Source organism: Ambystoma mexicanum, chromosome 7q (assembly GCF_040938575.1).
Source record: "Ambystoma mexicanum isolate Mex_15411 chromosome 7q, UKY_AmexF1_1, whole genome shotgun sequence".
Classification (NCBI taxonomy): Eukaryota; Metazoa; Chordata; class Amphibia; order Caudata; family Ambystomatidae; genus Ambystoma; species Ambystoma mexicanum.
Window position 1 is genome coordinate 1,064,973,432 of NC_090941.1, and position 26,404 is coordinate 1,064,999,835.

A 26,404-nucleotide genomic window follows, 5' to 3' on the forward strand; every position below is an offset into this window, starting at 1 on the left:
TCCCACCTGCCTAGCAAATGCTCATGTCTCACATGACCCTCTGCCCCTTTTCCCTCCACATCCCTCTCATGTTTTGCTTTCAATAATACTCTATTTTTTAAAGGTGACTAGAAACGTTCATACTTTATTAAAGGAAGACTACCAATACCAGAATGCAGTTCAGCAGAAGGCTTCAAACTTCCTGTGGGTTTTGAAAATGTACCTTAAAGATTTACAGTTAGAAAAAAAATGTTTGATAAGGTAACCTGGTTGGTGTTCATTGTTTGACAAGGGCATGCTTCATAAAGGGAGACGAAAATGTGATTTTCAACAAAAGAATATGCTTTTGGTGTGTCAAATAACACATGAATATTAAGGAGATATTTTTTTTTAAAACTGCATTGCATATTTTAATTGGCATGGTCAAAGGCATTGATTAAGGTTGCTTACTGGAGATTTCTGTGCGTTTTTCGAATACAAATGCACTTTTTTCAGTTCTTTCAACCAAAACCTTAAGAACAAGTACAAAAAAGAATGGCTTAACTTCACATGCTCTGCAACGCAAAGAGAGTGATACATTGTATTTGTGTGTCCTCAATCAGACCTTGCGTGCAGCATTTCATGGGGGTGGGGGTGGGGCGGCGGGTATTTCTCTCTAGAGATTCACATAGGGTCGTGAGGTGATGGGCAGCACGGCCACTCTGGGACAGACAAAAAAGCATCGCGCCTGGATACATCGCAGCCCCTCTTGAATACAAAGTGCATTACTTGATTTACAAGTGGCAGCTGGTGCTTGGCCATGGGGCCCCCATTACCTGCGGGCCCTGGGCGACGGCACAGAATGCCCAGGCCTAGCCTCAGCCAGCCCTGATTATGCCTGCCATTCAGTGCACAGAAACGGGGCAGAACGCTGCCAATGCGCGATGGCACCGGTCAATGACCGGCGGCGGTGGGAATTAGCAGTTGCTCACCCAGGTAAGGCCTGATGCCAGCGTGTGGGGAAACTGCGCCACCACCATCGCACCAAACTAGAGGGGCAGAGTGGCCATTGGTGGGGAGAGAGATGTGACCTGGATTCTTTTGTAAAGCAGGGTGGGTTCGAGAGGGTGGGATTGAAGGCAACATGCGCTGGGCAACAGCTTCATCAGCGAAGAGGGAAGTGCACCTTTGAGAGGCATGATGCTGAATGCTAGCGGGGAAACCCATTGATGGCACAGTAATGGGTTTACAGGTGGAGGTTTTTGCACAGCTGCGTGAAGGCAGATGGTGGCAAATAGTTCAAGAAAACTTGGGGGTGGGGGGTCTGGAGTTTTAGCACCCCTTTCCTATTTCTACAGTTTGCAATTCAAGCAGTAGTCTATATCTCCACCCATCTCAACTCTAGTTTTGCAAGAATGCAATAACAGCCACATGTCAACTCAACCTGACATCATATATGAAACCATGTTAGGCAACATTATTGGGATCATTCTGAAAGGACACAAGAGCACAACCGAGAATGCACAACTGCAAAGAGTTTAGAAGGCAATGAGCAAAGTACTTGGATTAAAAGAACAGCTATGTGGCGCTCCACAGTGCCCTGCATATAGTGCAATGATTGTGAAAGAACTATGCACATGCTGCCCCCTGTGAGCAACACCAGTTTCACTTGGCTAACACACTGAGAAGTCATCATGCCTGGTGAGAGGTCAGCACCACGCGCCTCAGTTGTAGGATTGAGGTGCTTAAACCATGATGCTCTAGAACTTGAGGAGAACCACCTCCGGTTCCGGAAGCACCTCAAAACCTTCACCTTTGCTTCTGCTTTCTCTCCATCTCTCCCCAGCTGAATTCCTGGCTGAAACTGCACTGGTTACCTTTCTGATCTCGGGCCCTGGGCACACCTGCACTGCCTGCCTGGCAACTCCTTACCTCTCTCAATCTGCTCTATTCCTACCTTTTCCTCATTCCGCACCTCCCTTAAATCTCTGCTTCCCCATTCTCCGCCATGATTCCCCTCCCCCTTATCACTCCCCCTCTCCCACCCTCTCCCTCTTCCCCTTAATCACCTCCCTCCACACCCCCTTCCACACCCCCTTCGCCCCTCCCGTTCCCCTTCTCCTCCTCCTACCCATTCCTCCCTCTTCCTCCCAGTTCCACTCCACTACTCTCCCCTCCCCCTCTCTCTAGATGCTCTACATACTGTTTTGTTGGTCTCATTCAAAATTCAAAATTGTTATTTGCTTCTACTGTTACTGTTAATTTGTTATCGTTAAATGTACCCTGTTGTTTAAAATGTGCAGCGCTTTGGCGTAAAGCGCTATATAAACCTAATAAATACAATACAACCCCTGCACTTGGGGACTGTTTTCTGTCTCTCTACAGTCCCCCTACCAGCACTTATGTCTGCACTTACCTTGCACTTGCCACCATCTAGCCGTTTTTTATTTATCTTATTTATTCTACTATCCCATGTACTGCACTTTCCCCTCTCCCTTCCCCCTTGCACTTTTCCCTTTCCCCCTTCCCTTGCACTTGCGCGATCTGAATGACACCTGGCCTAGTAAAATCGTTGTCTGTCGTCCCTTTTTGTTCCCCCTCCCTTGCCTCGTCGCGCCTTGAAACACTTGTGTATAGGCGCGTTATAAATGCCATATCATATCAGTGATGTGCCCACCACCCTTAGCCCCTCCTCACCCCACCCCCCTTTCTGTCTGAGTTCTTTTTGGCTACTCAGAACCACATGTAAAACCACAGAAGAGTTACTGAAGCACAGCACCCAGCATTGATCCTTTTGGTCCTTTTCAGTTTATAATGCAAATTAAATTTGCAAGCTTCCCCTCACCTTTTCTGGTTTCTTGCTCCTGGCAATTCTTTGTTCTTCTTCTCACCCACTGTGGTAGAGGCGGCGTGCGGGTAGAGCAGTCCTGCCAGCATTCTTTACATCAGCAGCCCCGTCACATTCTACTGTCTGGATCCTAAACTTTCCCCCCTTTAGCAAACACTTCCTATTCTGGAATTGCCCCATTTTCGATCCCCGTGGCCTCCCTTTTGGACTCAGGCCATCATGGACATAGAAAAGATACTCGGACGTATTTAGATATAGCATTTGGCAACTGATTTACACTGTGCAGAACAGAAATCTCGGTCAGTTTGAAATATGCAAGTGAAGGTGAGCTTTGGTGTTCCACCGGGCTTCCAAATTTGCCAAATTTGCAGCAGTAAATGGTCATTAGTGCCGGCAAGGCTCCGGCTCCCCAACCGGGCAATCTGGGAGAAGTAGAATAATAATAATGGGGCAAGACCATGAAAGGACAAGCTAATTATCCAGAGTGGGGGCACATCAGGCTTTGATGACCTTGTGCCATTGGAAAGCGGCACTGAATAGGTGTTCATACCAGAATGGGGGCGAAGGACAGCCTGCCAGGGGGAGATGAGCCCATCTCCATTGCTGATGCAGCCTTTGACCCGCACCTTGAGACTAGGTTGGATAGTGCAGCGGAACGCAAAGTCTTCGGAGGCCCTTTAATTCCTTCAGTGATGACGGCAACGTGACCACAGACCTCACTAAGACCCCTGTCTGGGAGAATATGGGACAGCAGACCTGTGTGTACAGTTGAATTTTGCCGGATGAACCCACCGTTTTGCAAGCATTTGAACTGCAAACTAGCAATAACCAATGTAGCAGTTACAAAAAAGTGCAGCTAAAAAAAGAGCATTTATTAAATCAGTCCAAGAATTGAAGACATTGAAGAAATACTGAGCTGTGAGCCTGAGGTCCCCCATATAGCCCATTTACCAAATACATACAAACGAGTAGAGTGGAATATGGAGAAATGGTACGGTACCAAAAGGCTAAAACATGGACACGGTGTATTATGAGAAATTGGGAATGACTTGAGAGTCAAGGAAAATAATAGCATTTCCTGTTCTTAGGCTGACCAGTGAGGGGTAGGGAATGTGTCTGAAAGGAACCTATGTGCAGGGTGTGTCACTAAAGTGGGAAATATGGGAATATAGTATTTGACTCTTTATAATTGCCTCAATGCTGCGGACTAGAAATGTGAGTCTGCTTAACATGTACAAATAAAGGCGAGCTCCAAATGCTGCTGGCCTTCTTGTTTTTCAGCTCTAAAAGGATACCTTTACCCACTAACTACCAGGCAGATTGGAAAGTGGCGGGCGGGATTATTCTAGAAGCAGGGAGTGGTGACTCCCTGCTCTCCTTATGTCTCATGTCTCTTATGTCCTCTCCTTGGGGGTTAACCTATGGCGTTAACCCCTAAGGAGAGGACATAAGAGCTAGTGCAGAGTGGGGGAAGGGGGAGGCCAACAAAGTTTTGATTTGGGGAAAAGTTAAAAGGAGGCAGAGTCCAGGTGGCCCATGCAACAGCTGGTGACTGCCAGACTCCTCATTACGGGGTCCCTTCCAATCATGGTTTCTTTCACCAAAGCATTGCCTGAGACATCATGGAGTGCCCTCTCGAAGAGCGACAGACAGGTTCATAACCTGGGAAATGGGACAACCCTCATGACTCAGTAGGACAGGACCTATGACAGATGTTAATTAGACAGAAGAAAGGAGGTAGCAAATAGCAGAAGCAAGAGCACCCCATGAGGGTTTAACTCAGTGTGCTACCATACCACAAATTAGATCTGGAAGATGTTGTGTTTCAACTTTCCTTAACTAGGTCCCATATGCTAAGAACTTAAAATGAGGTCTGCATGCAGAGGACTAACCTTTAAACTAGTCTTAACACAAGTCAGGGAAGCTGCATAGTCCCCCCATCTAGTCCATTAGTCTGGGCTTTATAGATACACAGTCCCACAACCCATGAGGCCTGATATGCTTGGTGAAAACCTCTTACACACTAGGCTGAAGCAGCTTACCCCCAACAAAATGTCACAGATCCAAACCATGGGGTCCTGAATGCTAGCAGGGACACTCGTGGAGCATTCCGCTAATGATGGAGAAGTAAAACTGCCAATGTTTAAGGCAGCATGCAGGCCGGCACCACACAGTCCGGCACCACAAGGATCCAAGATTCTAGATGAGATTCGCAGGATAGCATGGCGGTGGAGAATGGAGCAGATCGAAGAAGGCAGGAACACTGGGGGAAAAGGCTGTCTTAGTAGAGAGATAATGGTCAGCCACCCCTGGGGAGCAACGGAAGGCAGGATGTCCTCCGTTACTAAAACTTCCTGCTGGGACTGTTAATGTCTGAACTGCACACAAAGGTTCTGCAGGTAAGTGCAGTTTTAGTGCGGAGGTGGAACAGCCGGCCAACATGAACCATGGTTCCTGCTTGCAACCGGAGCCGGCATGCAGTTGCTGGCTGCTCACTTCCATATTTCTTGCCTGAGTCGCTGTGACACGAGGGATGCTTCTCCCATTTACTCTAGGTAAGCCCTGCGGGCTGTGTGATTTCAGTGTGCCTCATTACCTCTAAATATGGCTACCACCATTAAGGGCACAGCAGTGCCTCGAGAGTGAGCCCAGGAGCCTGCCCTACTTATTTTTGACTTGCCCGGGAAGCACATTGGCCAATTCTGGGAGCTGTAAAGCGTGAGCCGGCCCCAGCACAAAGGCCCTATACTAGGGCCCCTGACTGGCCATGGCCGCAGGGCCACTCCACCTTGCCCATTTGCTTAGCCATTCCGAATCTATGTTTGCCCCTCCTGAGGCCTGCGGCTTCCAGCTCCTTCCTTAAAGTAAGCGCTCTCTGCCGAACGTTACACTTCGCTCCACTGGTCTGCTAAAGGATCAAAACCATCTGCTGAGACAGCAGTGCCCTGCCTGCCTGCTCCTGAGCCTCCCTGCTCTCTTGCACTCAACAATCACCCTCTACCTGCATTTTCATTACCCCTGCTGTTTCCTTCAGTATGTTGGCCTTTACTCCCCGATTTTGGCCCATCGAAAATCCAAGGTGCAATCATGAATACTCTTCCACCTTCTTTTTTCGCTGTGGTTTCATCGTTCTTTCAGCCATAACATTCAAATGTATTGCGGGCTAAGTGACTAGCCAATGCTGAACCTTTTCTTTATGCTAACTTTCTCTTGGTGCACCACCTGCCTGTGCAGCTTTACACTGGCCCTCACTGGACTACCTTTACCTCTACCAGGCATTCTGTTCTTGACTCTTTTATCCCACCTGTCTCCTTGTTGCAATTTTTACTTGCATAAACCCATCGCCATTCCAACCTTACTCCTGCCTGTAACCTATTACTGTGCCTATTCCAATTGTGATCATTTTATCTGCATTTTTGAAAAGTCCAATCTGGGTATTTTGTAATGTGCTGTGCTTTCTCCAATGTATGGGTATTTTGTCTGTAATTAATATTGGAAAACTGTTTCCGGCTGCCCTAAACCCCTCTAGCTGTGCTATTTAATTGCCTTCTTTCTTTGAACAGTGGAATTCTAATCACAATTACCCAAAGTCAGTTATGCCAATTGCTAGGCCTGCTATCTTTATCCTGGTTTATTTATGGTTGCTAATTCTCTTCTTACCAATGCTGAATTGTTCCTGCTTCCCACTACATCTTGTAACCTAGGCCCTATTCCTGCTAACCATTTCTCTAACTGTCTCATCTGCTGCATTTGATTGGATTTGATTTGATATGATTGGTTATTTATAACACACTTAATACCCAGAGGTGACTGACTTACTACTAGGCTTCCTGGTGAGTTACTTGTGCATAGTGCAGTCTCTTCATCTACTCCCCCTTCCCCCGCCTTTGCAACTATGGTACTCTCTATCTCTCCTATCTAATTACTCTATCTCCTTTCCTCCTTTCCTACCCTTCATTCGAAGACTGGAAGGAAACCATTTAAAAAAGCACTCCTGTCCTCCAACCCAGGATGGTCCATTGCTGACACCTACATCAATGCTTCCTCCAGGCTGACTATTACTGACATCCTCTTCACTGTCCCCTCTTCTGACTTATGGATTCCCCATAAGATCTCTCTCTTCTCCCCTTTTTCCTCCCGTCCCAGTAATGGTGGAACCAGGTGGGAAGGTCTCTTGGCACACTTGCTATCTTGTAGGTGTCTCATTAATGTGTACCAGAATGGCACTATCATGGTCCAGTGCTCTCAGCCCAACCTCTTCCTTCTCGGCAGGTGTCTTCTGTCTCTCATTAACTCCATCCCTTCTCCTGCCATTCTTCTGGCTGCCTCCCCTCTGGCTTCACTGTCCCCGCTGATAGGTGTACCCTGCCCCTGTGCCCCACCTCGGTAAACCTTTAAAGGTGGCAATCAGCTTCATCTGGCTACCCTCAATTCTCATTCTGCTGTCAAACATTCCTCTGACATCTGTCACCTCACTCTCACTGAGACGTGGTTGAATGCACGCTCTGTCACTGCTTTTGACACTCTCCTTCCTGAAGGTTACAAGATCCTCTCCAAGCCCAGGTCTAATCGGTCTTTAGGCAGTGTGGCACTTGCCTACCCTGAATCGGACCCTGCTTCTGTCATTCCCACTCAATCCTACTCCTCCTTTGAATGTTTTATCTGCAAGCTTTGCGTCTCTCCTACCTTTTTGCTCACTATCTCTACCCTCTACAGACCTCCTGGGACTATCTCCCCCTTCCTCTCTGAGTGGGCCGACCTTTCCCCCTCACTTCTGACCGCTTCCTCCAAGCTTCTCCTCCTTGGTGATTTCATTATTCATCTGGATTCTCCTGACTCCACCACTCTACTCCTTTGCAACCTCTGTGACTTTCTCTCACTCACCATCCTTCCCTCTGGCCCAACCCACTCAGCCAGGCACACCTTAGATGCGCTCATCTCAGCTGATATCTCCCTCTCTAACCCTCTCACTACTCCTCTCTTCGGGCCTGACCATTCTCTCCTCTCCTCCCATCTGGAGCTCTTGGGCCCCCCGGCTAAGCCCAAATCCCAGGCCACTCAGCGATTTAGGACAAGGTGATTGTAGACTGAGAAATTGTATGGGAACTGGGAGACTGAAGGGGGAGCTGGTCACCCATAGAAGTTGGATTGTAGTAGAAACATAGCAAATTTTGTTGGTAATATCGTAGATGTTGTAGGTTTTCATTTTAGTAGGTAGACACCATCTTGAAACTGAGGCCTAGTGCTATAACTATGCCAGTATGCCTAAATCCTGTCCCGAGTGTTAGGAGGGTGCTGGTGCATCTTCTCCTTGTAAGCCCTGGCAACCCTGAAGAGGGTTGATTCACTGAAAACACATACACACCTCTCCATTATGTCTTATCGTTAGTGCATGTAACCCAAAAGGAATGTGCCCTGCAAGGACATGGGAGGGTCGGAATCACTCTTTGAAGAGTTATTCCTCGAGAAGTGGAGCAAGGGCTTTAGGCCTTTGCCTAGCCAAGTCCTATAAGATATATTAGTCAGGGACTGCCAAGTTCAAGCCTCAAACATCTGAGGGCACTGACCAACCCAAAACCCCTGTCCATAAACCCATGAACTGGCCAATCGATCAGAAACATCTGAGAACAGTGACGGGCAGCCCTCACAATCAGTTCATGTGATTTGTGTTGCGAGGTGCCAGGGGAGAAGGTAACAAATGTAGGCCTGCGGTTGGGAATGTTGTGGGGGCGGCAGCGTGTCTGGGAGAGGCGCGGGGATACACATTTAGTTTCGAGAAGTTATCGGGACCTCAAAAGTATCCGCCTCGCTCACGTCCTTGGTAACAGGTGCACGGTAGAACTATGAAATAGTGATTTATGCACCTGAAGTTGCCAATTGGAATCTTTGTACCCGATGAAGGAAGAAAAGATCCCCACGTGGAAGAAGATGGAGAGAAGATGCTGGGACCAATCACCTGCATCCCACGTGGAGCAGGCTACATGTGTACAGGGTCATACCAACCAAGTACCCAGATTTGTACCCTATGTAATGTGCATCACTTGTGATGATGTGTACCTTTATAACACATTGCTTGTGCTGTTTTTGTCAGACGCTCCGTGGCAGCAGAGTTCATTGTTAGCACATACTTATATTTTTTTAGATTAAACCTTGTTCTCCTTGCAAGAGGTGTGCTGGGACTTTTTCTCCAGTGGGTTGTATTTTTTTCTGGTGTGTGCATTGTGGGATCACTCAACAGATTTAGTGACCCCGACATGATCCCAGATTTTCTGCAGAGATGGAGGATTCCTAGCTGCACATCTGAAGGGGCAGCGCCCGCCTGAAGCGACCAGTCCCAAGCATGGAACCCGTAGTGGTGTACAGGAGCCGTTTGCACAGAATTCCTGTCTGCTCTTTGGAGAGGGGCGCATTTCCTTGGATGGTGCAGGCCCTTAATGGGACCCCGTGATGACGGAGATTCGGTAAACACGCAGGCCTAAGTACACCTCTTGCAGGTGAAAACAGGGAAGGACACTGAGAGGGAAATTGGGGAACAGTGTGTGGGTGTGTGTTTGTGTGTTGAATAGAGGAAGATGAGAATGCAAGGTGGCATGTTGTCCGAATATATTGAGTAGCATGTTAAGACCATGTGGCAGTTATAGCTATATAAATATATATATAGAGATGTATTATCATCATCATCATTAACTTTATTTTCGGAAAATAAATCTCCATCAAAGTACACATTTTTATGATATAAAACATTAAAAACACAATTTACATTAGTATCTACATTATTCTCGGTGAAATTAAAAATTGTTTTGGTTAGAATTTACATACAATGATAAGACATTGGTCAGCTTCTAACAATCAGGGCCTTGGTACACGCCTCCCAACCAACCTACTACTTTGCCAGTTGGGTGCTCATTCTGGTTCCTAGCATTCTCTTCTTGAAGGCAGATCTTAGAAATGTTAAGACTGCTATGACATATTCAGGGTGGGTGCAACATTGCAGGGCACGACTTGCTGAAGGGGTTGACTAAGTGGCTCCAGACCGGGGTGAGCCAACGCCCCCTTGCCTAGGAATGGGCCTTGCAAAAAAAGAGAAGAAGTGCCTCATCCTCTCGCCCTTTACCACAAAGGGGGCATACGGACGAGGGGCAAGACCCACTCTTCCACTTAACAGAGTCTTGGGGGCAATGGGAGTATGCCTAATCGGAATTTTGCAAACCAGGTTTTTAATTTTGCTACCATCGGGAGGTCCAGAAATGCCTCTGACACCCAGATGTCCTTAATCAACAGGTAGGCCCTTGCTTTTTTCCCCCTTAGGCAACTATCAACCATCTCACTCCAAGCCCATTCTCTGAGATTATTCTTGACCACCACTTTTTAGGCACTACCCACCCTTGTGGGGTCACTCCAAAGATTCCCCAGTCCAATGTTAAAAAGCATGGTTCTGACATGCCAGAACCAAGGAAGTTTCCTACCAAGTGGCGTCGAGAGAACCTCCTCCAAACTTACCCTAAAAAAAAACAAGGCTTCATTATTCCAAATGCACAGCCCGTAAAACACTGGTTGCATCATAATGGCATACTGAATCTCAATAAGGCAAAATTCGCATGCCACTGGCGTGGATGGCGCATTAGCAGGTAAACCCAACAATGCTTTCAAAAATCTATTTTCGGCTATCTGAATGGCAGTGCAATCATTTACTCCCCATAAATCGACACCATAGATAATCCCTGGGATTGTCTAGGCATGATAAATCTTTAGGGGTACCGAAAGAGCCTCACCCTCCAATCTTGACACCAGATTCCTGATGAGACCGCACTGACGCAAGTGCGAAAGTGAGCACCTTGCTATCTGGTCCTGCCATTTCAAGTTATTTGAAAAGATCAGCCCCAAGTATGTATATGAGTCCACAGACTCCAGGGGCTGTCCATTTAGGTTAAAATGTGCCCTGAATCTGGCCTTTTTCCTAGCACCAGCACACTGCGTGGTTTTGGTTTTGGAAAAATGTATTCTAAGGCACTTTGCAGAGCAAAGCTTATTATTTATTATATGAGAATAGAAACTGAGAAGTGGTATCCTTTCCGAGGTAGAGAAGAAGATGGTGCCATATTTTGAATAAAGATACGAGAATACAGAAGTTGGGGCTCCGTATAATTAGAGGGCTCGAATTCCTGGGCCCAATATATCGTGTGTGGGTAAATAAGGTGAAGTAGTGGTTGTTGTTATTTTAGTTTATTGTTTTAGCTTGTTGTTTTAGTATTTTCTATTTATGTTGTGTTCTAGGAGGAGGCCAATGGAGGGAATGTGGAACAAGTGGTGTGTGTGTGGGTGCAGGTGCATGTAGTGAGGGGAAAAGAAGGGGCTTGAAAAGTGGTCGATGGGGAAGAGGGTGTGAATGACTGGTAGGAGCGCTTAAGACAAACTACATTTTATGTATGGTGTGATATTTGTAAACATAGGGTTTTTAATATGGGGGTAGCTGCTCCATTAGAGTACATGTGTAGTGCATTACCGTTGTACAAGGATACCAAACAGAAATACCATAAGCAGTAGATGGCAGAGACACACGGGAGGATGTTTTGCCCATGGTCAGAGCCTCTTGTATCCCCAGAGCTTGTGACAGGGATTGTGATTTCATTGGATTTGGAGTCATTGGTGCTGTCGGAAAGGAGGGTTGTGGTAATCGGGACTGATTTAGACTTGTGTCAATGATGCACCGTATTGTGCATTGAGCCGACAATGCCCTTAAAAGAAGTAACAGATGCAGAATTATTTGAGAATGTGTCTGATGATCTAGAAACCGTGTTAGCTATTTCTATTCCCTGTGAGATAATGGTGCAGTATCGCAGAGTACAGTGTTCCTGATGGCCCTTGTAAAAATACCCTCTTTCACTGAGACTGGCCTAGCAAAGGTTCCTGAGAGGTTATGGAAAGCCAATGCCCATGATGTAGGCTTCTTAAAGGGAGTGGCAGTCGTTCAAATCACACTTAAACAAGGTGCAGTGTTGCCCCGGGTGAGACAATACCCCCAGTCCAAAGAAGCAGAAGATTGGTACAAGACACCATGTCTGCACTCCTACACCAAGGAATCATTGTGCCCTTGAATTCTCCATACAACATGGATATATACCCGATAGAAAAGGTGATGGGGTCAAGTTGGAGAATGATACAGGATCTCCGCCCCTTGAATGACATTGCACAGGCAGAATTTCCTGTCGTTCCTAACCCTGCAACCATTTTGTGCAATATCACAAAGCAAGCCACACATTTCACTGTTATATATCTAAAAGATGCCTTCTTTTCTATACCCTTGTACCCTGATTCTCAATATCTCACTGTATTTGCACATGGGGGAGAATGGTATGAACACACGAGATTACCGCAAGGGTATTGCGTATCCCCTAGTATCTTTAACAGAATACTACATGCAGATTTGGGAAACAAACAGGTCACCAGGACCATCATTCATTATGTGGTTGATTTGCTAGTGTGCAGTGACAATGAACCACAGTGCCAGAGGGACTCTGTCACGCTCTTACAGCTATTAGCACATAAGGGTTACAATGTGGATAAGGCAACACTACACTACTGTCTCCTGGAGGTTCTTTACTTGGGTCAATTAATATATATCCATGGGAAGAAAATCACACCAGAGCCTGCTGCATCGGTGCGCAGTGCTCCCCAGCCACAAAATGTCAAGGAAATGCAGAAGTTCCTTGGGTTATGTAATTACTGCAGAGCGTGGAACTTGGATTACACTGCCTTCACTATGCTTCTGTTGCAAGGCCTTCAAAAAGCCCAAAGGCCAGGCAATAGGATAACACGGACAGAGGAATTGCTCACAAGCTTTAATGAATTAAAAGAAGTCATTTCCACTGCCCCAGTGTTGACAACCCCTGACTATACTAAAGAGTTCTCCCATTCCGATGGTCAGAAGATGACAGCAGTCCTCGCGCAAAAGAGTACAATGGGCCACAAGCCACTGGCCTATTGCAGTGGGGTATTCGACTAAGGGATGCAGGGATGGTTCCTTTGTGAACAAGTGCTTGCTGCTGCTGCCTTCGCAATAGAAAAGAGCTCCACAATCACCTTGGGGTGTTCCTTAACTTTGTATGTAAACATGCAGTATTTGCCATATTAGAACGCTCCAAGTCCACATTGACCACACAGCAAGCACCCACGTATGAGGTCATTTTATTCTGCAAAAACATCCACATAGTTTGATGCAAGACTGTAAACCCTGCCATCTTTCTGACAGACTTATGTATCGAGGAGGACCGTGCTAGGCATGATTATGTGACATTTGAGGGGGATGAGGAGGACATACCAATGGCTAGAGATAGCCTGTTTGAAGGGGGGGAATACTTTTTGTTGACTGTTCAGTAACTATTGACCAGGGGACGGGCCTGAGGCATGCTGGAGCGGCAGTTGTCAGTTTAGTGGATGATGAATACGAAATACTGATACTCAAAAGGCTGCCCATGCATCATTCTGCCCAGGCTGTAGTATTTATAGTGCTTATTGAAGCACTTTTATCATCCCACGGTGCCGAGTGACTATTTACTCTGACTCGGCCTCTGTAACAACAATGGTGCACTCTGGGCTTGTTAGGTGGAAAATAAGAGGGTTTAAGAGGGCTGATGGGTCTCCTGTTCAACATACAGCGCTGCTAGACAAACTGATCGATGCACTTTCTCAACCTTCTAAGACAGCAGTGGTTAAGTGCACGACCCATACAAATTATACAGACATAGGGGGTCATTATAACCCTGGCAGAGTCATGATTTTTCCAGCACCTGGCAATGGGGACTTACTCGGGCATTACAGCCCCGGCGGTCCCGGTAATTCCCCATTGCCGGGTGCTAGAAAATATTACTCTTCATTCCCATTTGAGCCCCATTGGACTCAATGGGGAGGCCGGATGCACCGGCACCATCACATGTCAAACCGACAGTACTGGCCATACCCTGCGAACAATAAGAGGGGTACTGCCTCACCCAACTGCCCATTCCAGGAGCTTCACATAGACTATGCTGACGTGGGAGAGTAGTGTAATGGGAGTAGGTACATGATTGTAGTTGTGTGTCCCTTTTCTCAGTGTGTTGAGGCGGGTCCTTGTGCACATCCAGATGCTAAATGCGCTATCAAATTCTTAGTGAGAGAGGTATTTCCTTGTTGGGGAGCATGCAAAATGTTGCAGTCAGTCAATGGCACCCATTTCTTTAATGAGCTCTTCAAAGAAATAACAGTGTTATTGGGCATCAACCATCAGATGTGCACAATTTACCACCCTCAGGCCAACAGATTTGTTGAGAGGATCAATGGATTATTAAAAGTAACAGCTTTTAAGCTGTTTGCTACCCTTGAGAGAAAATGGGTACACCGTCTTCCTCTTGCTTTATTCAGTTTGCACACACAGGCCTGTGATGATCATCACTTATCACTACATGAGGTGGTAATAGGCTGGCATATGCATACGCCTGTGTCTCCTATGAGAAAGGCCTCTGATGCTCACAGGGCAGCGTCCATTATGGGTGAGGAATTGAATGACTTCTTGACTGTTTTAACCTGATCCATTAAACTTATTTCTCAACAGATGGCACCATGCTGATCTGAAGAAACAACCAACACTGTACCTACTTCAACAACATCACAACCTCTCCAATTGTTGCCCAGTGATTCTGTCTTTACTAGGAACTTTGTCCGCAGGTGGAGTGAACCTAGATACAACAACCCTTTTACTGTTGTGTTTGCCACTCCGTTTGCGGTGAAGGTCCGGGAGCTGTGATATTGGGTACACCTTTCAGGCTCCTAATGCTGCACCCCCATTAAGGAACCTGACAGTGCTACATGAATAGTGTCTACAACTGAGTAGACATTTGCAAAGCAATTTACTGAATGTACATAGGTATACAAATTTTAGGCAGAGTTTTAACATTGCTTATTTTAATTATATGCAGACTTGATTTTATGTGTTAATAGTTTGACCGTTTTGAGCACTTCCTCTCTTTCGCCCCCCCACAATTGCTTTTTGATTCGCCTATTCCTCATGGGCAACATAACTATATGAAGACACCTAATAATATTATGCCTTTTTCTGCCTATGCATGTGTGATACACTTTACTATGAAAGTATTTTGCCTTTTTATGTTGGGTGTTGGAATTTATTTGGCATGGAATTTTATATGGTTGAGGGATATAAAAGGGCGGGATATTCGAGGGAGGTGTCCCATGGGTGGGTGTACCTATCAGAATGGGGACGATAATATAATATTTGAAATTGACACCAAGACATCAATAAATAGGGATGTGATGAATACAAGTATATTATCAGACCCAAAGTTATAAGTGCCATTCCAGCATATTAAAGTATTTTAGAAGGCTAACTAGAACTAAGAAATATGACGAATATATATGATATGATAGTTTATTTATATAGCACCTATACACAATGTGTTTCAAAGCGCTTAAAGGCAAGAGAGGAAACAAGGGAAAATACAATGACATTCTTACAGGCCATGAACAGTAAGGATGTGAAATTAACTATCGTACTATGCCTGACGACATTTCAGATAGTGCAAGAGCTAAGACATAAATAAGGAAGAGAGGGGGAGAGTGCAAAGGAACTGGAAACAGACAAGCGACTACTGTACTAGGCCTGATGACATTTCTGGTAGAGCCGGAGAAAAACAAAAGGTGAGGGAGAGGGGTGCAGATAGGGAGGGGAGGAACAAAACAAGTGACTATCATACTAGGCCTGACAATGTTTCAGATAGTGCTGGAGGCAGTGGGGGGGGGATCAGTAAGGGGATGGTGGAGCGACAGACGAGGTTGCTATCATACTAGGTCCAGGGACAATTCTGATAGAGTAAGTGCATAGAAGAAAGTAAGGGGAGGAGATAGGAAAAAGGGAGAGGGGAGGGGATGTGAGAACAGAGAGTAAGCAGTCAAAAATAGTGATGAAGCAAGAGGGGTGAGCGAATACAATTGCAGAAGTCAGTAGTAACACATAATGTTGCAAGCCAGGATACAAGATGAAGATGGGAACAGCATGATTCCGGGCCACCATGAGTACAAGATGCAAAGGAAGTCCAGCATGAGTTGAGATAGGGTGACGCACCATGAATCAATGAAGTCCATAAAAGTAAAATCCAGCATTGGCCACAAGATGGTGATGGTGAAACTAGAATGTATCAGGACAGACTCCTGTGTGCGGGAAGCGAGGGCACAAGGGAACAACACAGGGGGACCAGAGAGGGTGGTGATGGCCTGTGGGGATAGAGGGTGTAAACACATGTTGGTGCATGCTTACCCTGCTGTTTTAGCAGGGGGTTGGACCCTGGATCCTCCTGGTCCGAACAGGAATTGCCCTTTTCTTTCACTGCCCTTCACTTTGTCGCCCGGGCGAGAGATGCCCTTGATCTAAGAGTTAAGAGCAGGAAGGTAGAGGCAGGGATAAGAAGGTGGGTGGTGCTTAGGCCAGGTGACCTAGATCCACGTACACCAGCTCCCTAGCTGCAAAGGAAAAGAGGCTGGAGGGCTCCTTAAGTAGGGAAAAGAGCAGCAAGCAGGAAGGCACCAGGTGGACGGGGCTTGCTAAGTGGTGAAAAAGAGAGGCAACCAGGAAGGCACCAGGTGGGCGGGGCTTGCTAAGTGGTGAAAACGAGCGGCAAGCAGGAAGGCACCAGGTGTGGGGTGCTTAGGCCAGGTGACCTAGATCCACTTACACCTGCTCCCCAGCTGCAAAGGAAAAGAGGCTGGAGGGCTGCTTAAGAAGGGAAAAGAGCGGCAAGCAGGAAGACACAAGGTGGGCAGGGCTTGCTAAGTGGTGAAAAAGAGCAGCAACCAGGAAGGCACCAGGTGGGCGGTGCTTAGGCCAGGTGACCTAGATCCACTTACACCTGCTCCCCAGCTGCCTAGGTTTAGGTTTTGACATGATAGAGGACGTGCACCATCCAGAGATGAGTAATAGCTGGTACGCGGACATGAGATCGGTGGGGAAACAGAGGGTAAATGGGAGTTGTTACATTTGCTCATTAATACCATACACATCGGGAGCCCCCAAGGTACTAGTACTGCAAGAGGGTCCGCTTTTGAATGCTCAATGTCGTGTCCATCTAGCACTATGTAGGTTGTGAAGCACATTCCAAGAGCACAGCATACACCTTGTGATGATGAATCCAGATGAACAGCAGTGTGCCCGTAATGCCAAAGCCCACAGTGCCAACAGAAACCATACATGCAGCTGGAAGGAGTGAAGTTTGTGGCCAATAGGTGGGAAGAGACTGTGATGAGCTGTATGGCAGGAGGACTTGTAGCATATCAAAAAGAATTAATTCAGAGGCTAAACAAAACATGTCAACAGTACGGGGGAACCTCATGGCAAAGCTTACATTGATTGAAGCAAAGAAGAAGCCAGTGAAGGTGCTGAAACAAGAAGAATAGCAGTTGTGCTTCTATAAAGCAGAAGATGTCCCTGTGGGTACAAATGACAAGTGCAACATTGCAATAAACATTCCAGACCTCAAAAGGGGGAACCGCCGCAGTGATGGATATGTGATTGGTCTGTGACCAGCATGCGTTCTTGCACCTCCCACCATCATGGAGGGGCATATGCTTGCTGACCACGCTGCACTTAGCTCTTCTTGTGCTCCCTGAAGCGCACCTAACTATGAAACCAGGAAGTTTGGGGGTCCCCATGCCACTGCCAGAACCGACTGTGCATCGCCACTGCAGCTATCTATCTTCCGGATCTTGCCAGAGAAAGAAGAAAAAACATACTCCTGAAAAGGAAGAAGCGATCTAACTATTTAGCTTCTCTGTTGCTGCCAAAAGTACAAACAGCAGCCAATGCTAAATGGCTGCAAATTGTCAAGTGGGAACTGAAACAGCTGGCGAACAATACTGAACAAGGATTTAATGCAATCAAGGTTGAACTGAGAACCATCCGGTTAATGACATTGCGGAACCGGTATGTGCTCAATTTGCTTACAGCCATGGAGGTAGGAGTTTGTAAAAGAATCGGTGAATCCTGCTGTACTTGCGTAACCCCAAATAATGCTGTGAACAGGTCTCTCATACAGATAATAGAGGCTGTACACACCTTCAGAGAGCACATGCAGACGGAAGCAGGGATTCAAAAGAGCGATTGGTTCAATTACCTCTTCTCATAGGTACGTGGATGGGAGTAGTCGTGAAAATACTAGTGCCAGTGGTGGTGTTCTTGCTGGTGATTTTCTGCATGTGACAGTTGGGACTTGGATGCTGTGCTAAAGTGATCTCATAGAGTGCGATGATGATGCTTTCAATTGGGGTAAGGAGTGCACATTGCTATACAAAAGATGGGCAGGTACAAACAGATTACTCAAATAGGCATTGCATGGTGAGATTAGAGCAGATAATTGACTACCCTGGAACACTACTATGCACCCCAACCATGAAAACATGAAAACTATGAGGAGCACTGGGTTGACCTAGAAGGAGATGGGGGCTGTATATATCTTACCTGCACTACTGGAGCAGTAGGCTCAGGCAGGAGAAAGTTTGCATTCAGTTTGTAAGGTGTGGGTCGCCAAGAAAGAAACATGGAGATATGAGGAGGCTGAGAGGATGGCAAGGGATTTAGTTAATACAGAATTAACAAAAGGGGGGACTGTTGGGGGATGGGGCAGAAATCCCAGGCCCCTCAGCGATTTAGGATGAGGCGATTGTAGACCGAGAAATTGTAGGGGAACTGGTAAACTGAAGGGGGAGAGGGTCACCCATAGAAGTTGGATTGTAGCGGAAACATAGCGAATGTTGGTAGTAATATTGTAGATGTTATCGGTTTTGATTTTAGAAGGTAGACACCATCTTGAAACTGAGACCTAGTGCTATAAATATGCTGGTACACCTAAATCCTGTCCTGAGCATTATGTATTATCGTTAGCACATGTAACCCAGAAGGAATGTGCCCTGCAAGGACAAGGGAGGGCCAGAATTGTTATTTGAAGAGTTATTCCTCGAGAAGAGGGGCGGGGGGTGAGGGCTCTAGGCCTTTGACAGTCCAGTCCTAAAAGTTATTTCAGTCAGGGACCCCTGAATTCAAGCCCAAAGCATCTGAGTGCAATGGCCAACCCACGACCCCTAGCTAGAAACCCATAAACTGGCAAATCGATCAGGAACATCAGAGAACGGTGACAGGCTGCCCCCACCATCACTTCATGTGATTTGTGCTGTGCGGTGCCAGTGGAGAAGGTAACAAAAGTAGGACTGCGGGGGAGGCGGTCTGTCTGGGAGAGGAGCAGGGGTTCACCTAGTTTTGAGAAGTTATCACAACCTCAAAAGTATCTGTCTCGCTCATCTCCTTGATACCAGGTGCATGGTAGAGCTATGAAATAGTAATTTGTGTAACTGAAATTGCCAATTAGAATCTTGGTACCCGATGACGGAAGAAGATGATCCCCACTTGGAAGAAGATGATGGGACCAATCACCTTGCATCCCACATGGAGCAGGCTATTTTTGTATAGGATCGTACCAACCAGCTACATAGAATTGTGCCCTATGTAATGTGCATCCACTGCTTGAAAGTGTGTTTCTACTTCGCTTCCCGAACTCGGTGGACAACTGCATTTACACGCAGCACTGCGAGCTCGTTGCTCTTGCTGCCCGAAGCGCTCCCAGGAGGGGCGGTGCTTCACCCGACCACGTGACTGATCACGTGGCCTAAGAAGGAAGTACTTATTGCCGGCATATTCGCCCTTGTGGCGTTAAGCCCTGGAGGCAGTAAGGGCTGGAGCTGCTGTTTTGCTGTTTGGTTGTGACTTGTCCTTGTGCCACGACCCTGTGAGTACCTCAGACTAAGGTCTTACGCTCCTTCATTTGCTTAGCACTAAATAGTAATCAGGGTAAGGGGGAGAGTCGGACTTTGGCCACTCCTCGAGCTGTCGGGCGTTCCTTACCCTATTACTGGGAGCTCCTTAAGATCTTCGCTGCTTAATGGTTCTCTTTTATTGACTGACCCTTTAAACAGATCAATCAATTGATATACTTGCTCCTATATTCAGTTTTGATTTTTATCCCTAGTTTTGAAGGGGATCCATATTTATTGCTTTCTATTATAGTGTTTTAAACTGTATTTTTTGTGCTATTTCATGTATTTTTGCTAAGCCCTGTATTCAGTGCGTTTTATATATTGCTTACTATTAAGGGACTTAGGAGCCAGGTAGCTTTGGAGGCCTCTTTTGATTCTACTCTCCCCGTAGTGTTGGCTCTTTCTCCTCCCTCGATGGATGGTATTCCATCAGGAAAACCTATTTCTATTTCTTTGTGTAAGTCGCAACATACAATAGGAGACACTTTGGAAGATTATGTTTCCAAAAAAAGTATGGCTCATGCCCAAATTCATTCGCAAGAAAGGACTGATTTACTTAACCTGATGGGTATTATTCCACGCACTCCAGCCAATAATAGTTGCATCTTTACTGGAAATCAAGATATCTCAATAGATGCACAGGAGGATCGTCTGGCGGCCACTATAGCTTCAAATTTGGAGGAAGAGGGCAGCCTACCTAGGGCAAAGATGTACACTGATCACCTGAATTTTATCACAGTGAACTCTGTGCACCAAACCCCCGTTCCACTCCAACCTAGGCTGCCTTTACCCGCCTTAATGTCGGATGATTCTGTTGTGAATTCTAATTAATCTTCTGCTCTTTCGAAAGAGTCTACTGTGCAACAATTGCCTCCACCAGAGGCTGATAGGAATTTTGGTACTTCTGGTATTAATTTATCAACTGAGGCATTTTCCTCTGGTAAGGAGGTTAACCATACTTCTTCTATTCATGTTACTCTCTGCTACACCTGTTGGCATTGCCAACATTCCTATAGTGAAACCCATATTGTTTAAAACTCCACTTACAAGACCTTTGATTAATTCCCCTAAAATAAAATCTCATACAGGTTCTCAGCGCAAACCTATCTAAGGGAAAAAAAATCTATTTTATTTGGAAAAAGGACAGCCACTAGTACCCTTATCAAACCTCTGCTTTCAGTCTTATCAGTGGTCACTTTGGATCATACGCATTTGGCAGACGTAGTAAAGAAGTTGGACACTGAAGACCACTGAGATAATGACATTGATGATATTAGTATCATAGAGTGTGCAGATAAGGCAATAGCTGAGAGTCATTTGGATCCTAATTCTATTAACTCAGCAAACCTGTGATGCCTCTTATCGGAACTTACTGATTTTATTGATGAGTGTGCTGAGTAGCAAAATTGGCTTTGAAAAAGGGGTTTACTTTTAGACTCACAAAAGGATCATGCTAGCCAGTCTGTTATGCACCACACACTTAAAGATGCAGATGACAGAATAAAATGAACTCAACCCACTTTATCTGCATTGAATATGGTTCTTAGTTCTTTTGTGAGTCTTTATGACAACATATGGTCAGAGGTCAGATCGCACTCTCTCCTACTCTCTGAAATCGGAAGGTCTGGATAGATTTGAAGAATTGGTTAAAATTATTAAGGAAGAACATCTCTTAATAACAAAACAGTCTTCAGACTCTGTTTTCTCTACTCATCCGACTACGGAAATACCTTCGGTCAAGATGGCCTTAAGTGTTCAAACGGCTTCTCTTCCAGGGGACCCCATCAATAGGGCCTCAGGGATTTCCTCTCATGGTATGGACAGGGGAATTTCTAACCAACTTCCCCTGATCTCCCCAATGAAGGCTGAGGCTAAAAAAGTGGGTCATATCCTGGATGTTGATCCCGTTATTACTTTCACAAAAGTAACTACCAAACTACTAGTAGAGAAAGCCCTAGAGGGGTCGATCCCTAAATCTTTAAGCCCATTTTCTAAGGGTCTACCCTCAGGACCTACCACTCAAGTAATGGCTGAGTCACTTAAGGGAAATAATATTGCCCATTATTAGATTCTAAACCTGAATTGACTGTGGAAAAACAGGCTGATATTATCGACCTCACTAAGGCTACGGCTCAGTCAAAGGGCTTTTCTCATATAGTTAAAAAAAGCATGACCAACAAATAAAGAAAACAAAAAATCAGAAGAATATGAAACAAATAAATTCTTATAATAATCAATTCTTTAAAAACCTTTTTTTGGCAAGTGCCCCTGTGTGTGCAACAATTCCCTCCCCTTCTAAGGGGATTACGAATCCGGTTGAATTAGCAGTACCTGTGACCGCTACTTCTACTGTAGCCACTGCTTTTGCTGGACTAACTTCATTACCGTCTATTCCGGCTATACCTAGTCAGCCTGATCCCTTGGTACTTAGTCCTATACTAGGGGATAATATTCCTGGGGTGGGGGTTGCTCCTACTGGGCAGGTCGAGGAAACCTCTATTACCTGTCTTCCAAAAATAGTTTTAACTCAACCGGAGCCTATAAACAATACCGCTCCAGTTATCTTGGATCCCCAGATTGTTTGTAAACAGATGGAACCTGTCTCTGATGCAATTCCCCTAACCACTCCGTGTAATGCTTCATCTACATCAGTTCCTACCTATCCTGAGCCTATTATCACTCTGTTATCAGTGAATTTGGTCAACCTCAACATGGTAAAACAACTATTTCAGGAGTTATTTACTACGAACTCATCTACTGGGGGGGTTCCTACTTCAGCTATGTGTTTGCTCAAGGATGGGGCCTCGAATACCTTTTCTGCTCCCATAGATAGCCTTCCTTCCTGTCACTCCGACGGTCATCTGACCAATAGAGAGTCTACAATGGGGGCGAGTGTTATGGGATTTAGACCAGTGGAGGGCCTCTATGTCCCTAACTTCCTTAATTCAACTAAGTCTAAGGTGCCTAATGGAGGTTTAATTAATGGTCATCAAACCTCCTCCACCAGCCCCGAATTCTCTCAAAATGAGAATTCTTCTCATTTGCCTGAAAGATTCCAGTTGGGACCATATGCCTCTCAACATAGGTCTATATTAAGGGGTGCTAGGGGCTCTGATCTGGAAGCTGATTCGCGAAGTCAGTTTACTAAACATATAACTGACTCTTAACCTCATCCAGTGGAGGCTAAAGATTCCCTTGATATTCTGCAGCTTACTAGCCTTTGTGGTCAGGATATGCCTATCTGTCTCAATCGTGGAAATATATTAAACATTTTCCATCAACTTCCCTCTCTTTCACTCATTTCTTGCTATGATATGGAGAGGATTTTCTTTCCCATTAAGGGACGTGTAGATTTGAGCAATATTGTTCTGAAATCTAGATTGGTCTTAGAACTAGTAATGGCCCAAAGGGATGGTTTAATGCAGCTTGGTTTTGAAGTAAATGTATTACAAACTAATCATCCGCCTGGTAAATATGGAGGGTGTGAAGAGTATAGGGGAAACCTTACAATGGTATACCATCTGGAAAAAGTTCCACAATATCATCGGAGGCAATTTATGCCCAGATTCAATGGAAACGCTAGAAGCTGGGCTCAGGTTACCTCAGGTCTGTGAAAATGATCTCTCCTCCAAGTGCTCTGTTACATCTATACATGCTCCGGCCCTGAATAAATTTATTTTTCTCTCCTGGAATTCAAGGGGAAGTACTCATCTTTTTACTAATACTGATACAGTATGTATGATTAGGGCTTCACACTGTTTCTTCTTACAGGAAACCTGGCTGCTCTCCCCACCCGTTGTTGATGGATTTGTTAACCATTCCCAAAGTGCTAAATCTGGTTCAGGAGGGAGGGCCTCTGGGGGCCTTCTTATTGGAACTAGAGCCTCTTTTGGCTTTAGGAGCAAGGTTGTTGCGGATACGCCTTTTGGTATTTTGGCTTTGGAGGTTACTTCCCTTGATGGCCTGGTTAATATTCTTCTCATTAACGTATATTGGCATAAGGGCATTGCTGCTCTTGAGTCGTTTTTGGAAAGTCTAACAGATATAGTACTTACATGGAGATCTCTATATCCCAGGGGGAAGTTGATCTTGGCTGGAGATCTTAACTCTGATTGTTCCATTTCATCCGAGGCCAAATATGATGAACTGGCCTTGATTTGGGAGGACGATAATCGGCGATGACAGAAATTTGATTGGGGTAAACTTTGGAATTTAGCCCTGAACTCGGTTGGGCTAACCTGCCTTAACGGTTTCTAGAATGCTACTCTTCCATCACATCCCACTTGGCATAGAGGTCTTTCAGTGTCTACTATAGACTATGTCTTTGTAGACCACTCCTTGTCTTCTCTCTCGCCTGAGGTTGAGGTTTCTTTTAACTCATGGAGTGACCATAGGTCTTTGGTAGTTACTTTTCCCTCTCCCTTTCCCATGAAGTTATTGCCCACTGGGGGTTCTTGTCATCTTAGATCAGTGGGACAAGGGACAGGGATACCTTGGTCATCTGCCAGTATTAATCTCCTTAATTGTAAATTGATCTCCTTGTTTAACCATATTTCTCTCTCGTGGAAATTGGCAGTGTTTAACATTTTAAACTTTGACAGTTTTCTTGGTGCTCTCCATGGCAGTATCTCGGGCTCTCTTAGGAAGGGTTTCCCTAAAAAATTCCACTCTCATAGGTTTGATCAGGAGTTGGCCAATGAAAAGGCATATACTCGGAAACTCATTAGAGAGGTTCAAGTACTCGACATTGACTGGGATAATTAAAAAGACCCAAAAAAAACTATCCGCCAACACTGCTACAAAATGATGCGGAGTCTATGCTTAGAGTACTTGTTAAGTGAAATCTTAGGGCTTTTTGGGCCATTTTCTCTAGCCAAGATGATCTGGCTGACCAGTTGAATGCCATTCCTGAGGACCAATGTGTCGAGCATTACACTGAACTCTATGGTACAGGGGGAGAGGGGCTAGAACCTTGTACAACGGGGCAGAATGATCTAACTATCCCTTGGGACCCTCTCATTGACTGTAAGATAATACTTGGTCTCATTGCCATAGCTAAGAACTCAAGAGCCCCTGGGCCCAATGGTTTAACAAATAATACTTTTAAAGCGGAACCGGAAACTTGGGCAAAACCTTTGTTTGTTATTCCAAGATATTGTTGTCTCTGGCAATGTTCCAACCAGTTGGCAGACGGCACATATTGTCCCCATCTTTAAGAGAGGCCAACAAACTTTGGTCAAAACTTATAGACCAATCTCTCTTATTGATGCGGACTGTAAACTCTTCGCCTCTATGCTTCTCTCCCATCTGACGGCCTGGATTAAGGAAAACCATATTCTCCCGAAGCAACAAACAGGGTTCAGGGCTGGCCATTCTATCAATCTCAATGGTTTTATTCTATCTGCCCTCCAAAGTTCAACCTGGGGAAAATATGGTGCTTCTCTGTATGTTGCCTCAATTGATCTGTCAAATGCTTTTGACTTGGTAATTAGGTCAAGACTTTGGGGAAAGTTGTCAAAGTGGGGGATTCCCCAGGTCTTTTATCCCTAATAATGGTAATGTATGAGAATTCAGGGGTCCATATTAGGATTGATCTTGAAGGAGCTCTCTCCAGAAGGATTAGGACTCGTATCGGGGTTAGACAGGGCTGTTCTTTAGCCCCATGCCTTTTTATCCTCTATCTTGCAGATGTTGAGCAATTTCTTGGAAATTCAGGCATGGTTAATGCTAAATTGGGGGATCTTAGGCTCTCATGTTTGGCATATGCCGACGATTTTCTTCTTTTTGATCATACTAAAGTCGGCCTTCAGAGGCTTATTTGCAAATTTGAAGAATATGCCACCCTTAATGGGCTAAAAATCAACCAGTGTAAAACTCGTACAATGGTCTTCTCAAGGGGGAGAGAGGGGAACAAAAATATCTGGAAAATTGGCGGGGGAAAAAATAATAAGAGCACATAAAATTGTCTATTTGGGATTCCTTATTCTGGCTCAGCCATCAGCCATTGAATTAAGGCGTTCCCTAAGATATAAAATGCTACAGCTTATTTCCCAATCGATTAAGCTTGATAACAAGTATGGTATGTTCTCATTTAAGCCTACTGTTGATTTCTTTAAGGGTAAGGTGACGCCAAAATGTATCTATGGAATGGAACTGCACTAGCTAGCCTTTTGACCTTTTGGGATACCCTTGAGGGTATTTATTGGAGGAAAATTTTGAAATTACCTAATAGTGTCCCAATAGTGGCTATAAGATACGAATTGGGCTTGGTCTCTCTGCGAGTTAAAATTCTCTGGAGAGTTTTAACCCTTTTTTCTGCCTTGCTCTCTCCCAAACAGGATGCCCTCTATGTTGATGTGGGTAAAACCCTTTTTGCAAAGGGATCTTTAGACCGTAATCCATATCTCTCTTGTTTCCGTGATCTCTGTGACAGGACGTTATCAGACCTTTCCACAGATAGGGATACCTTGTTAACAAATCCCAATAAAGTCAAGGAATCCCTTTTTAATGCTGATTGGAGTCGCACGCTTGAAAAATTGCATGTTTATCCTTCTCTTAATGACTTACAATTTGACCATAAGAAGCGAGGTTGCCTGTCTTTTATATTGACTCCCTACGGAATTCCCTAACCGTCATTATCGCTCACTTCTTCTCAAGCTTAGATGGAATCTCCTCCCTACCAGGGAAGTTCTTCATAGAAGGAAGGAGATTAGTGATTCAGATCTTCTATGTCGGTTTTGTCATACTCCTGCG

At 45.4% G+C, this 26,404-nt stretch overlaps 1 protein-coding gene across 1 annotated transcript in view; it reads left to right on the top strand.

Moving 5' to 3' along the window:
• Positions 1-26,404, top strand: part of CNGA4 (cyclic nucleotide gated channel subunit alpha 4) — a 456,695-nt gene that overhangs the window by 12,060 nt on the left and 418,231 nt on the right. Inside the window, exon 2 of the mRNA XM_069639616.1 lies at positions 17,633-17,799. Coding sequence (XP_069495717.1) covers positions 17,633-17,799 — 167 coding nt within the window. The remainder of the gene's footprint in view (positions 1-17,632; positions 17,800-26,404) is intronic.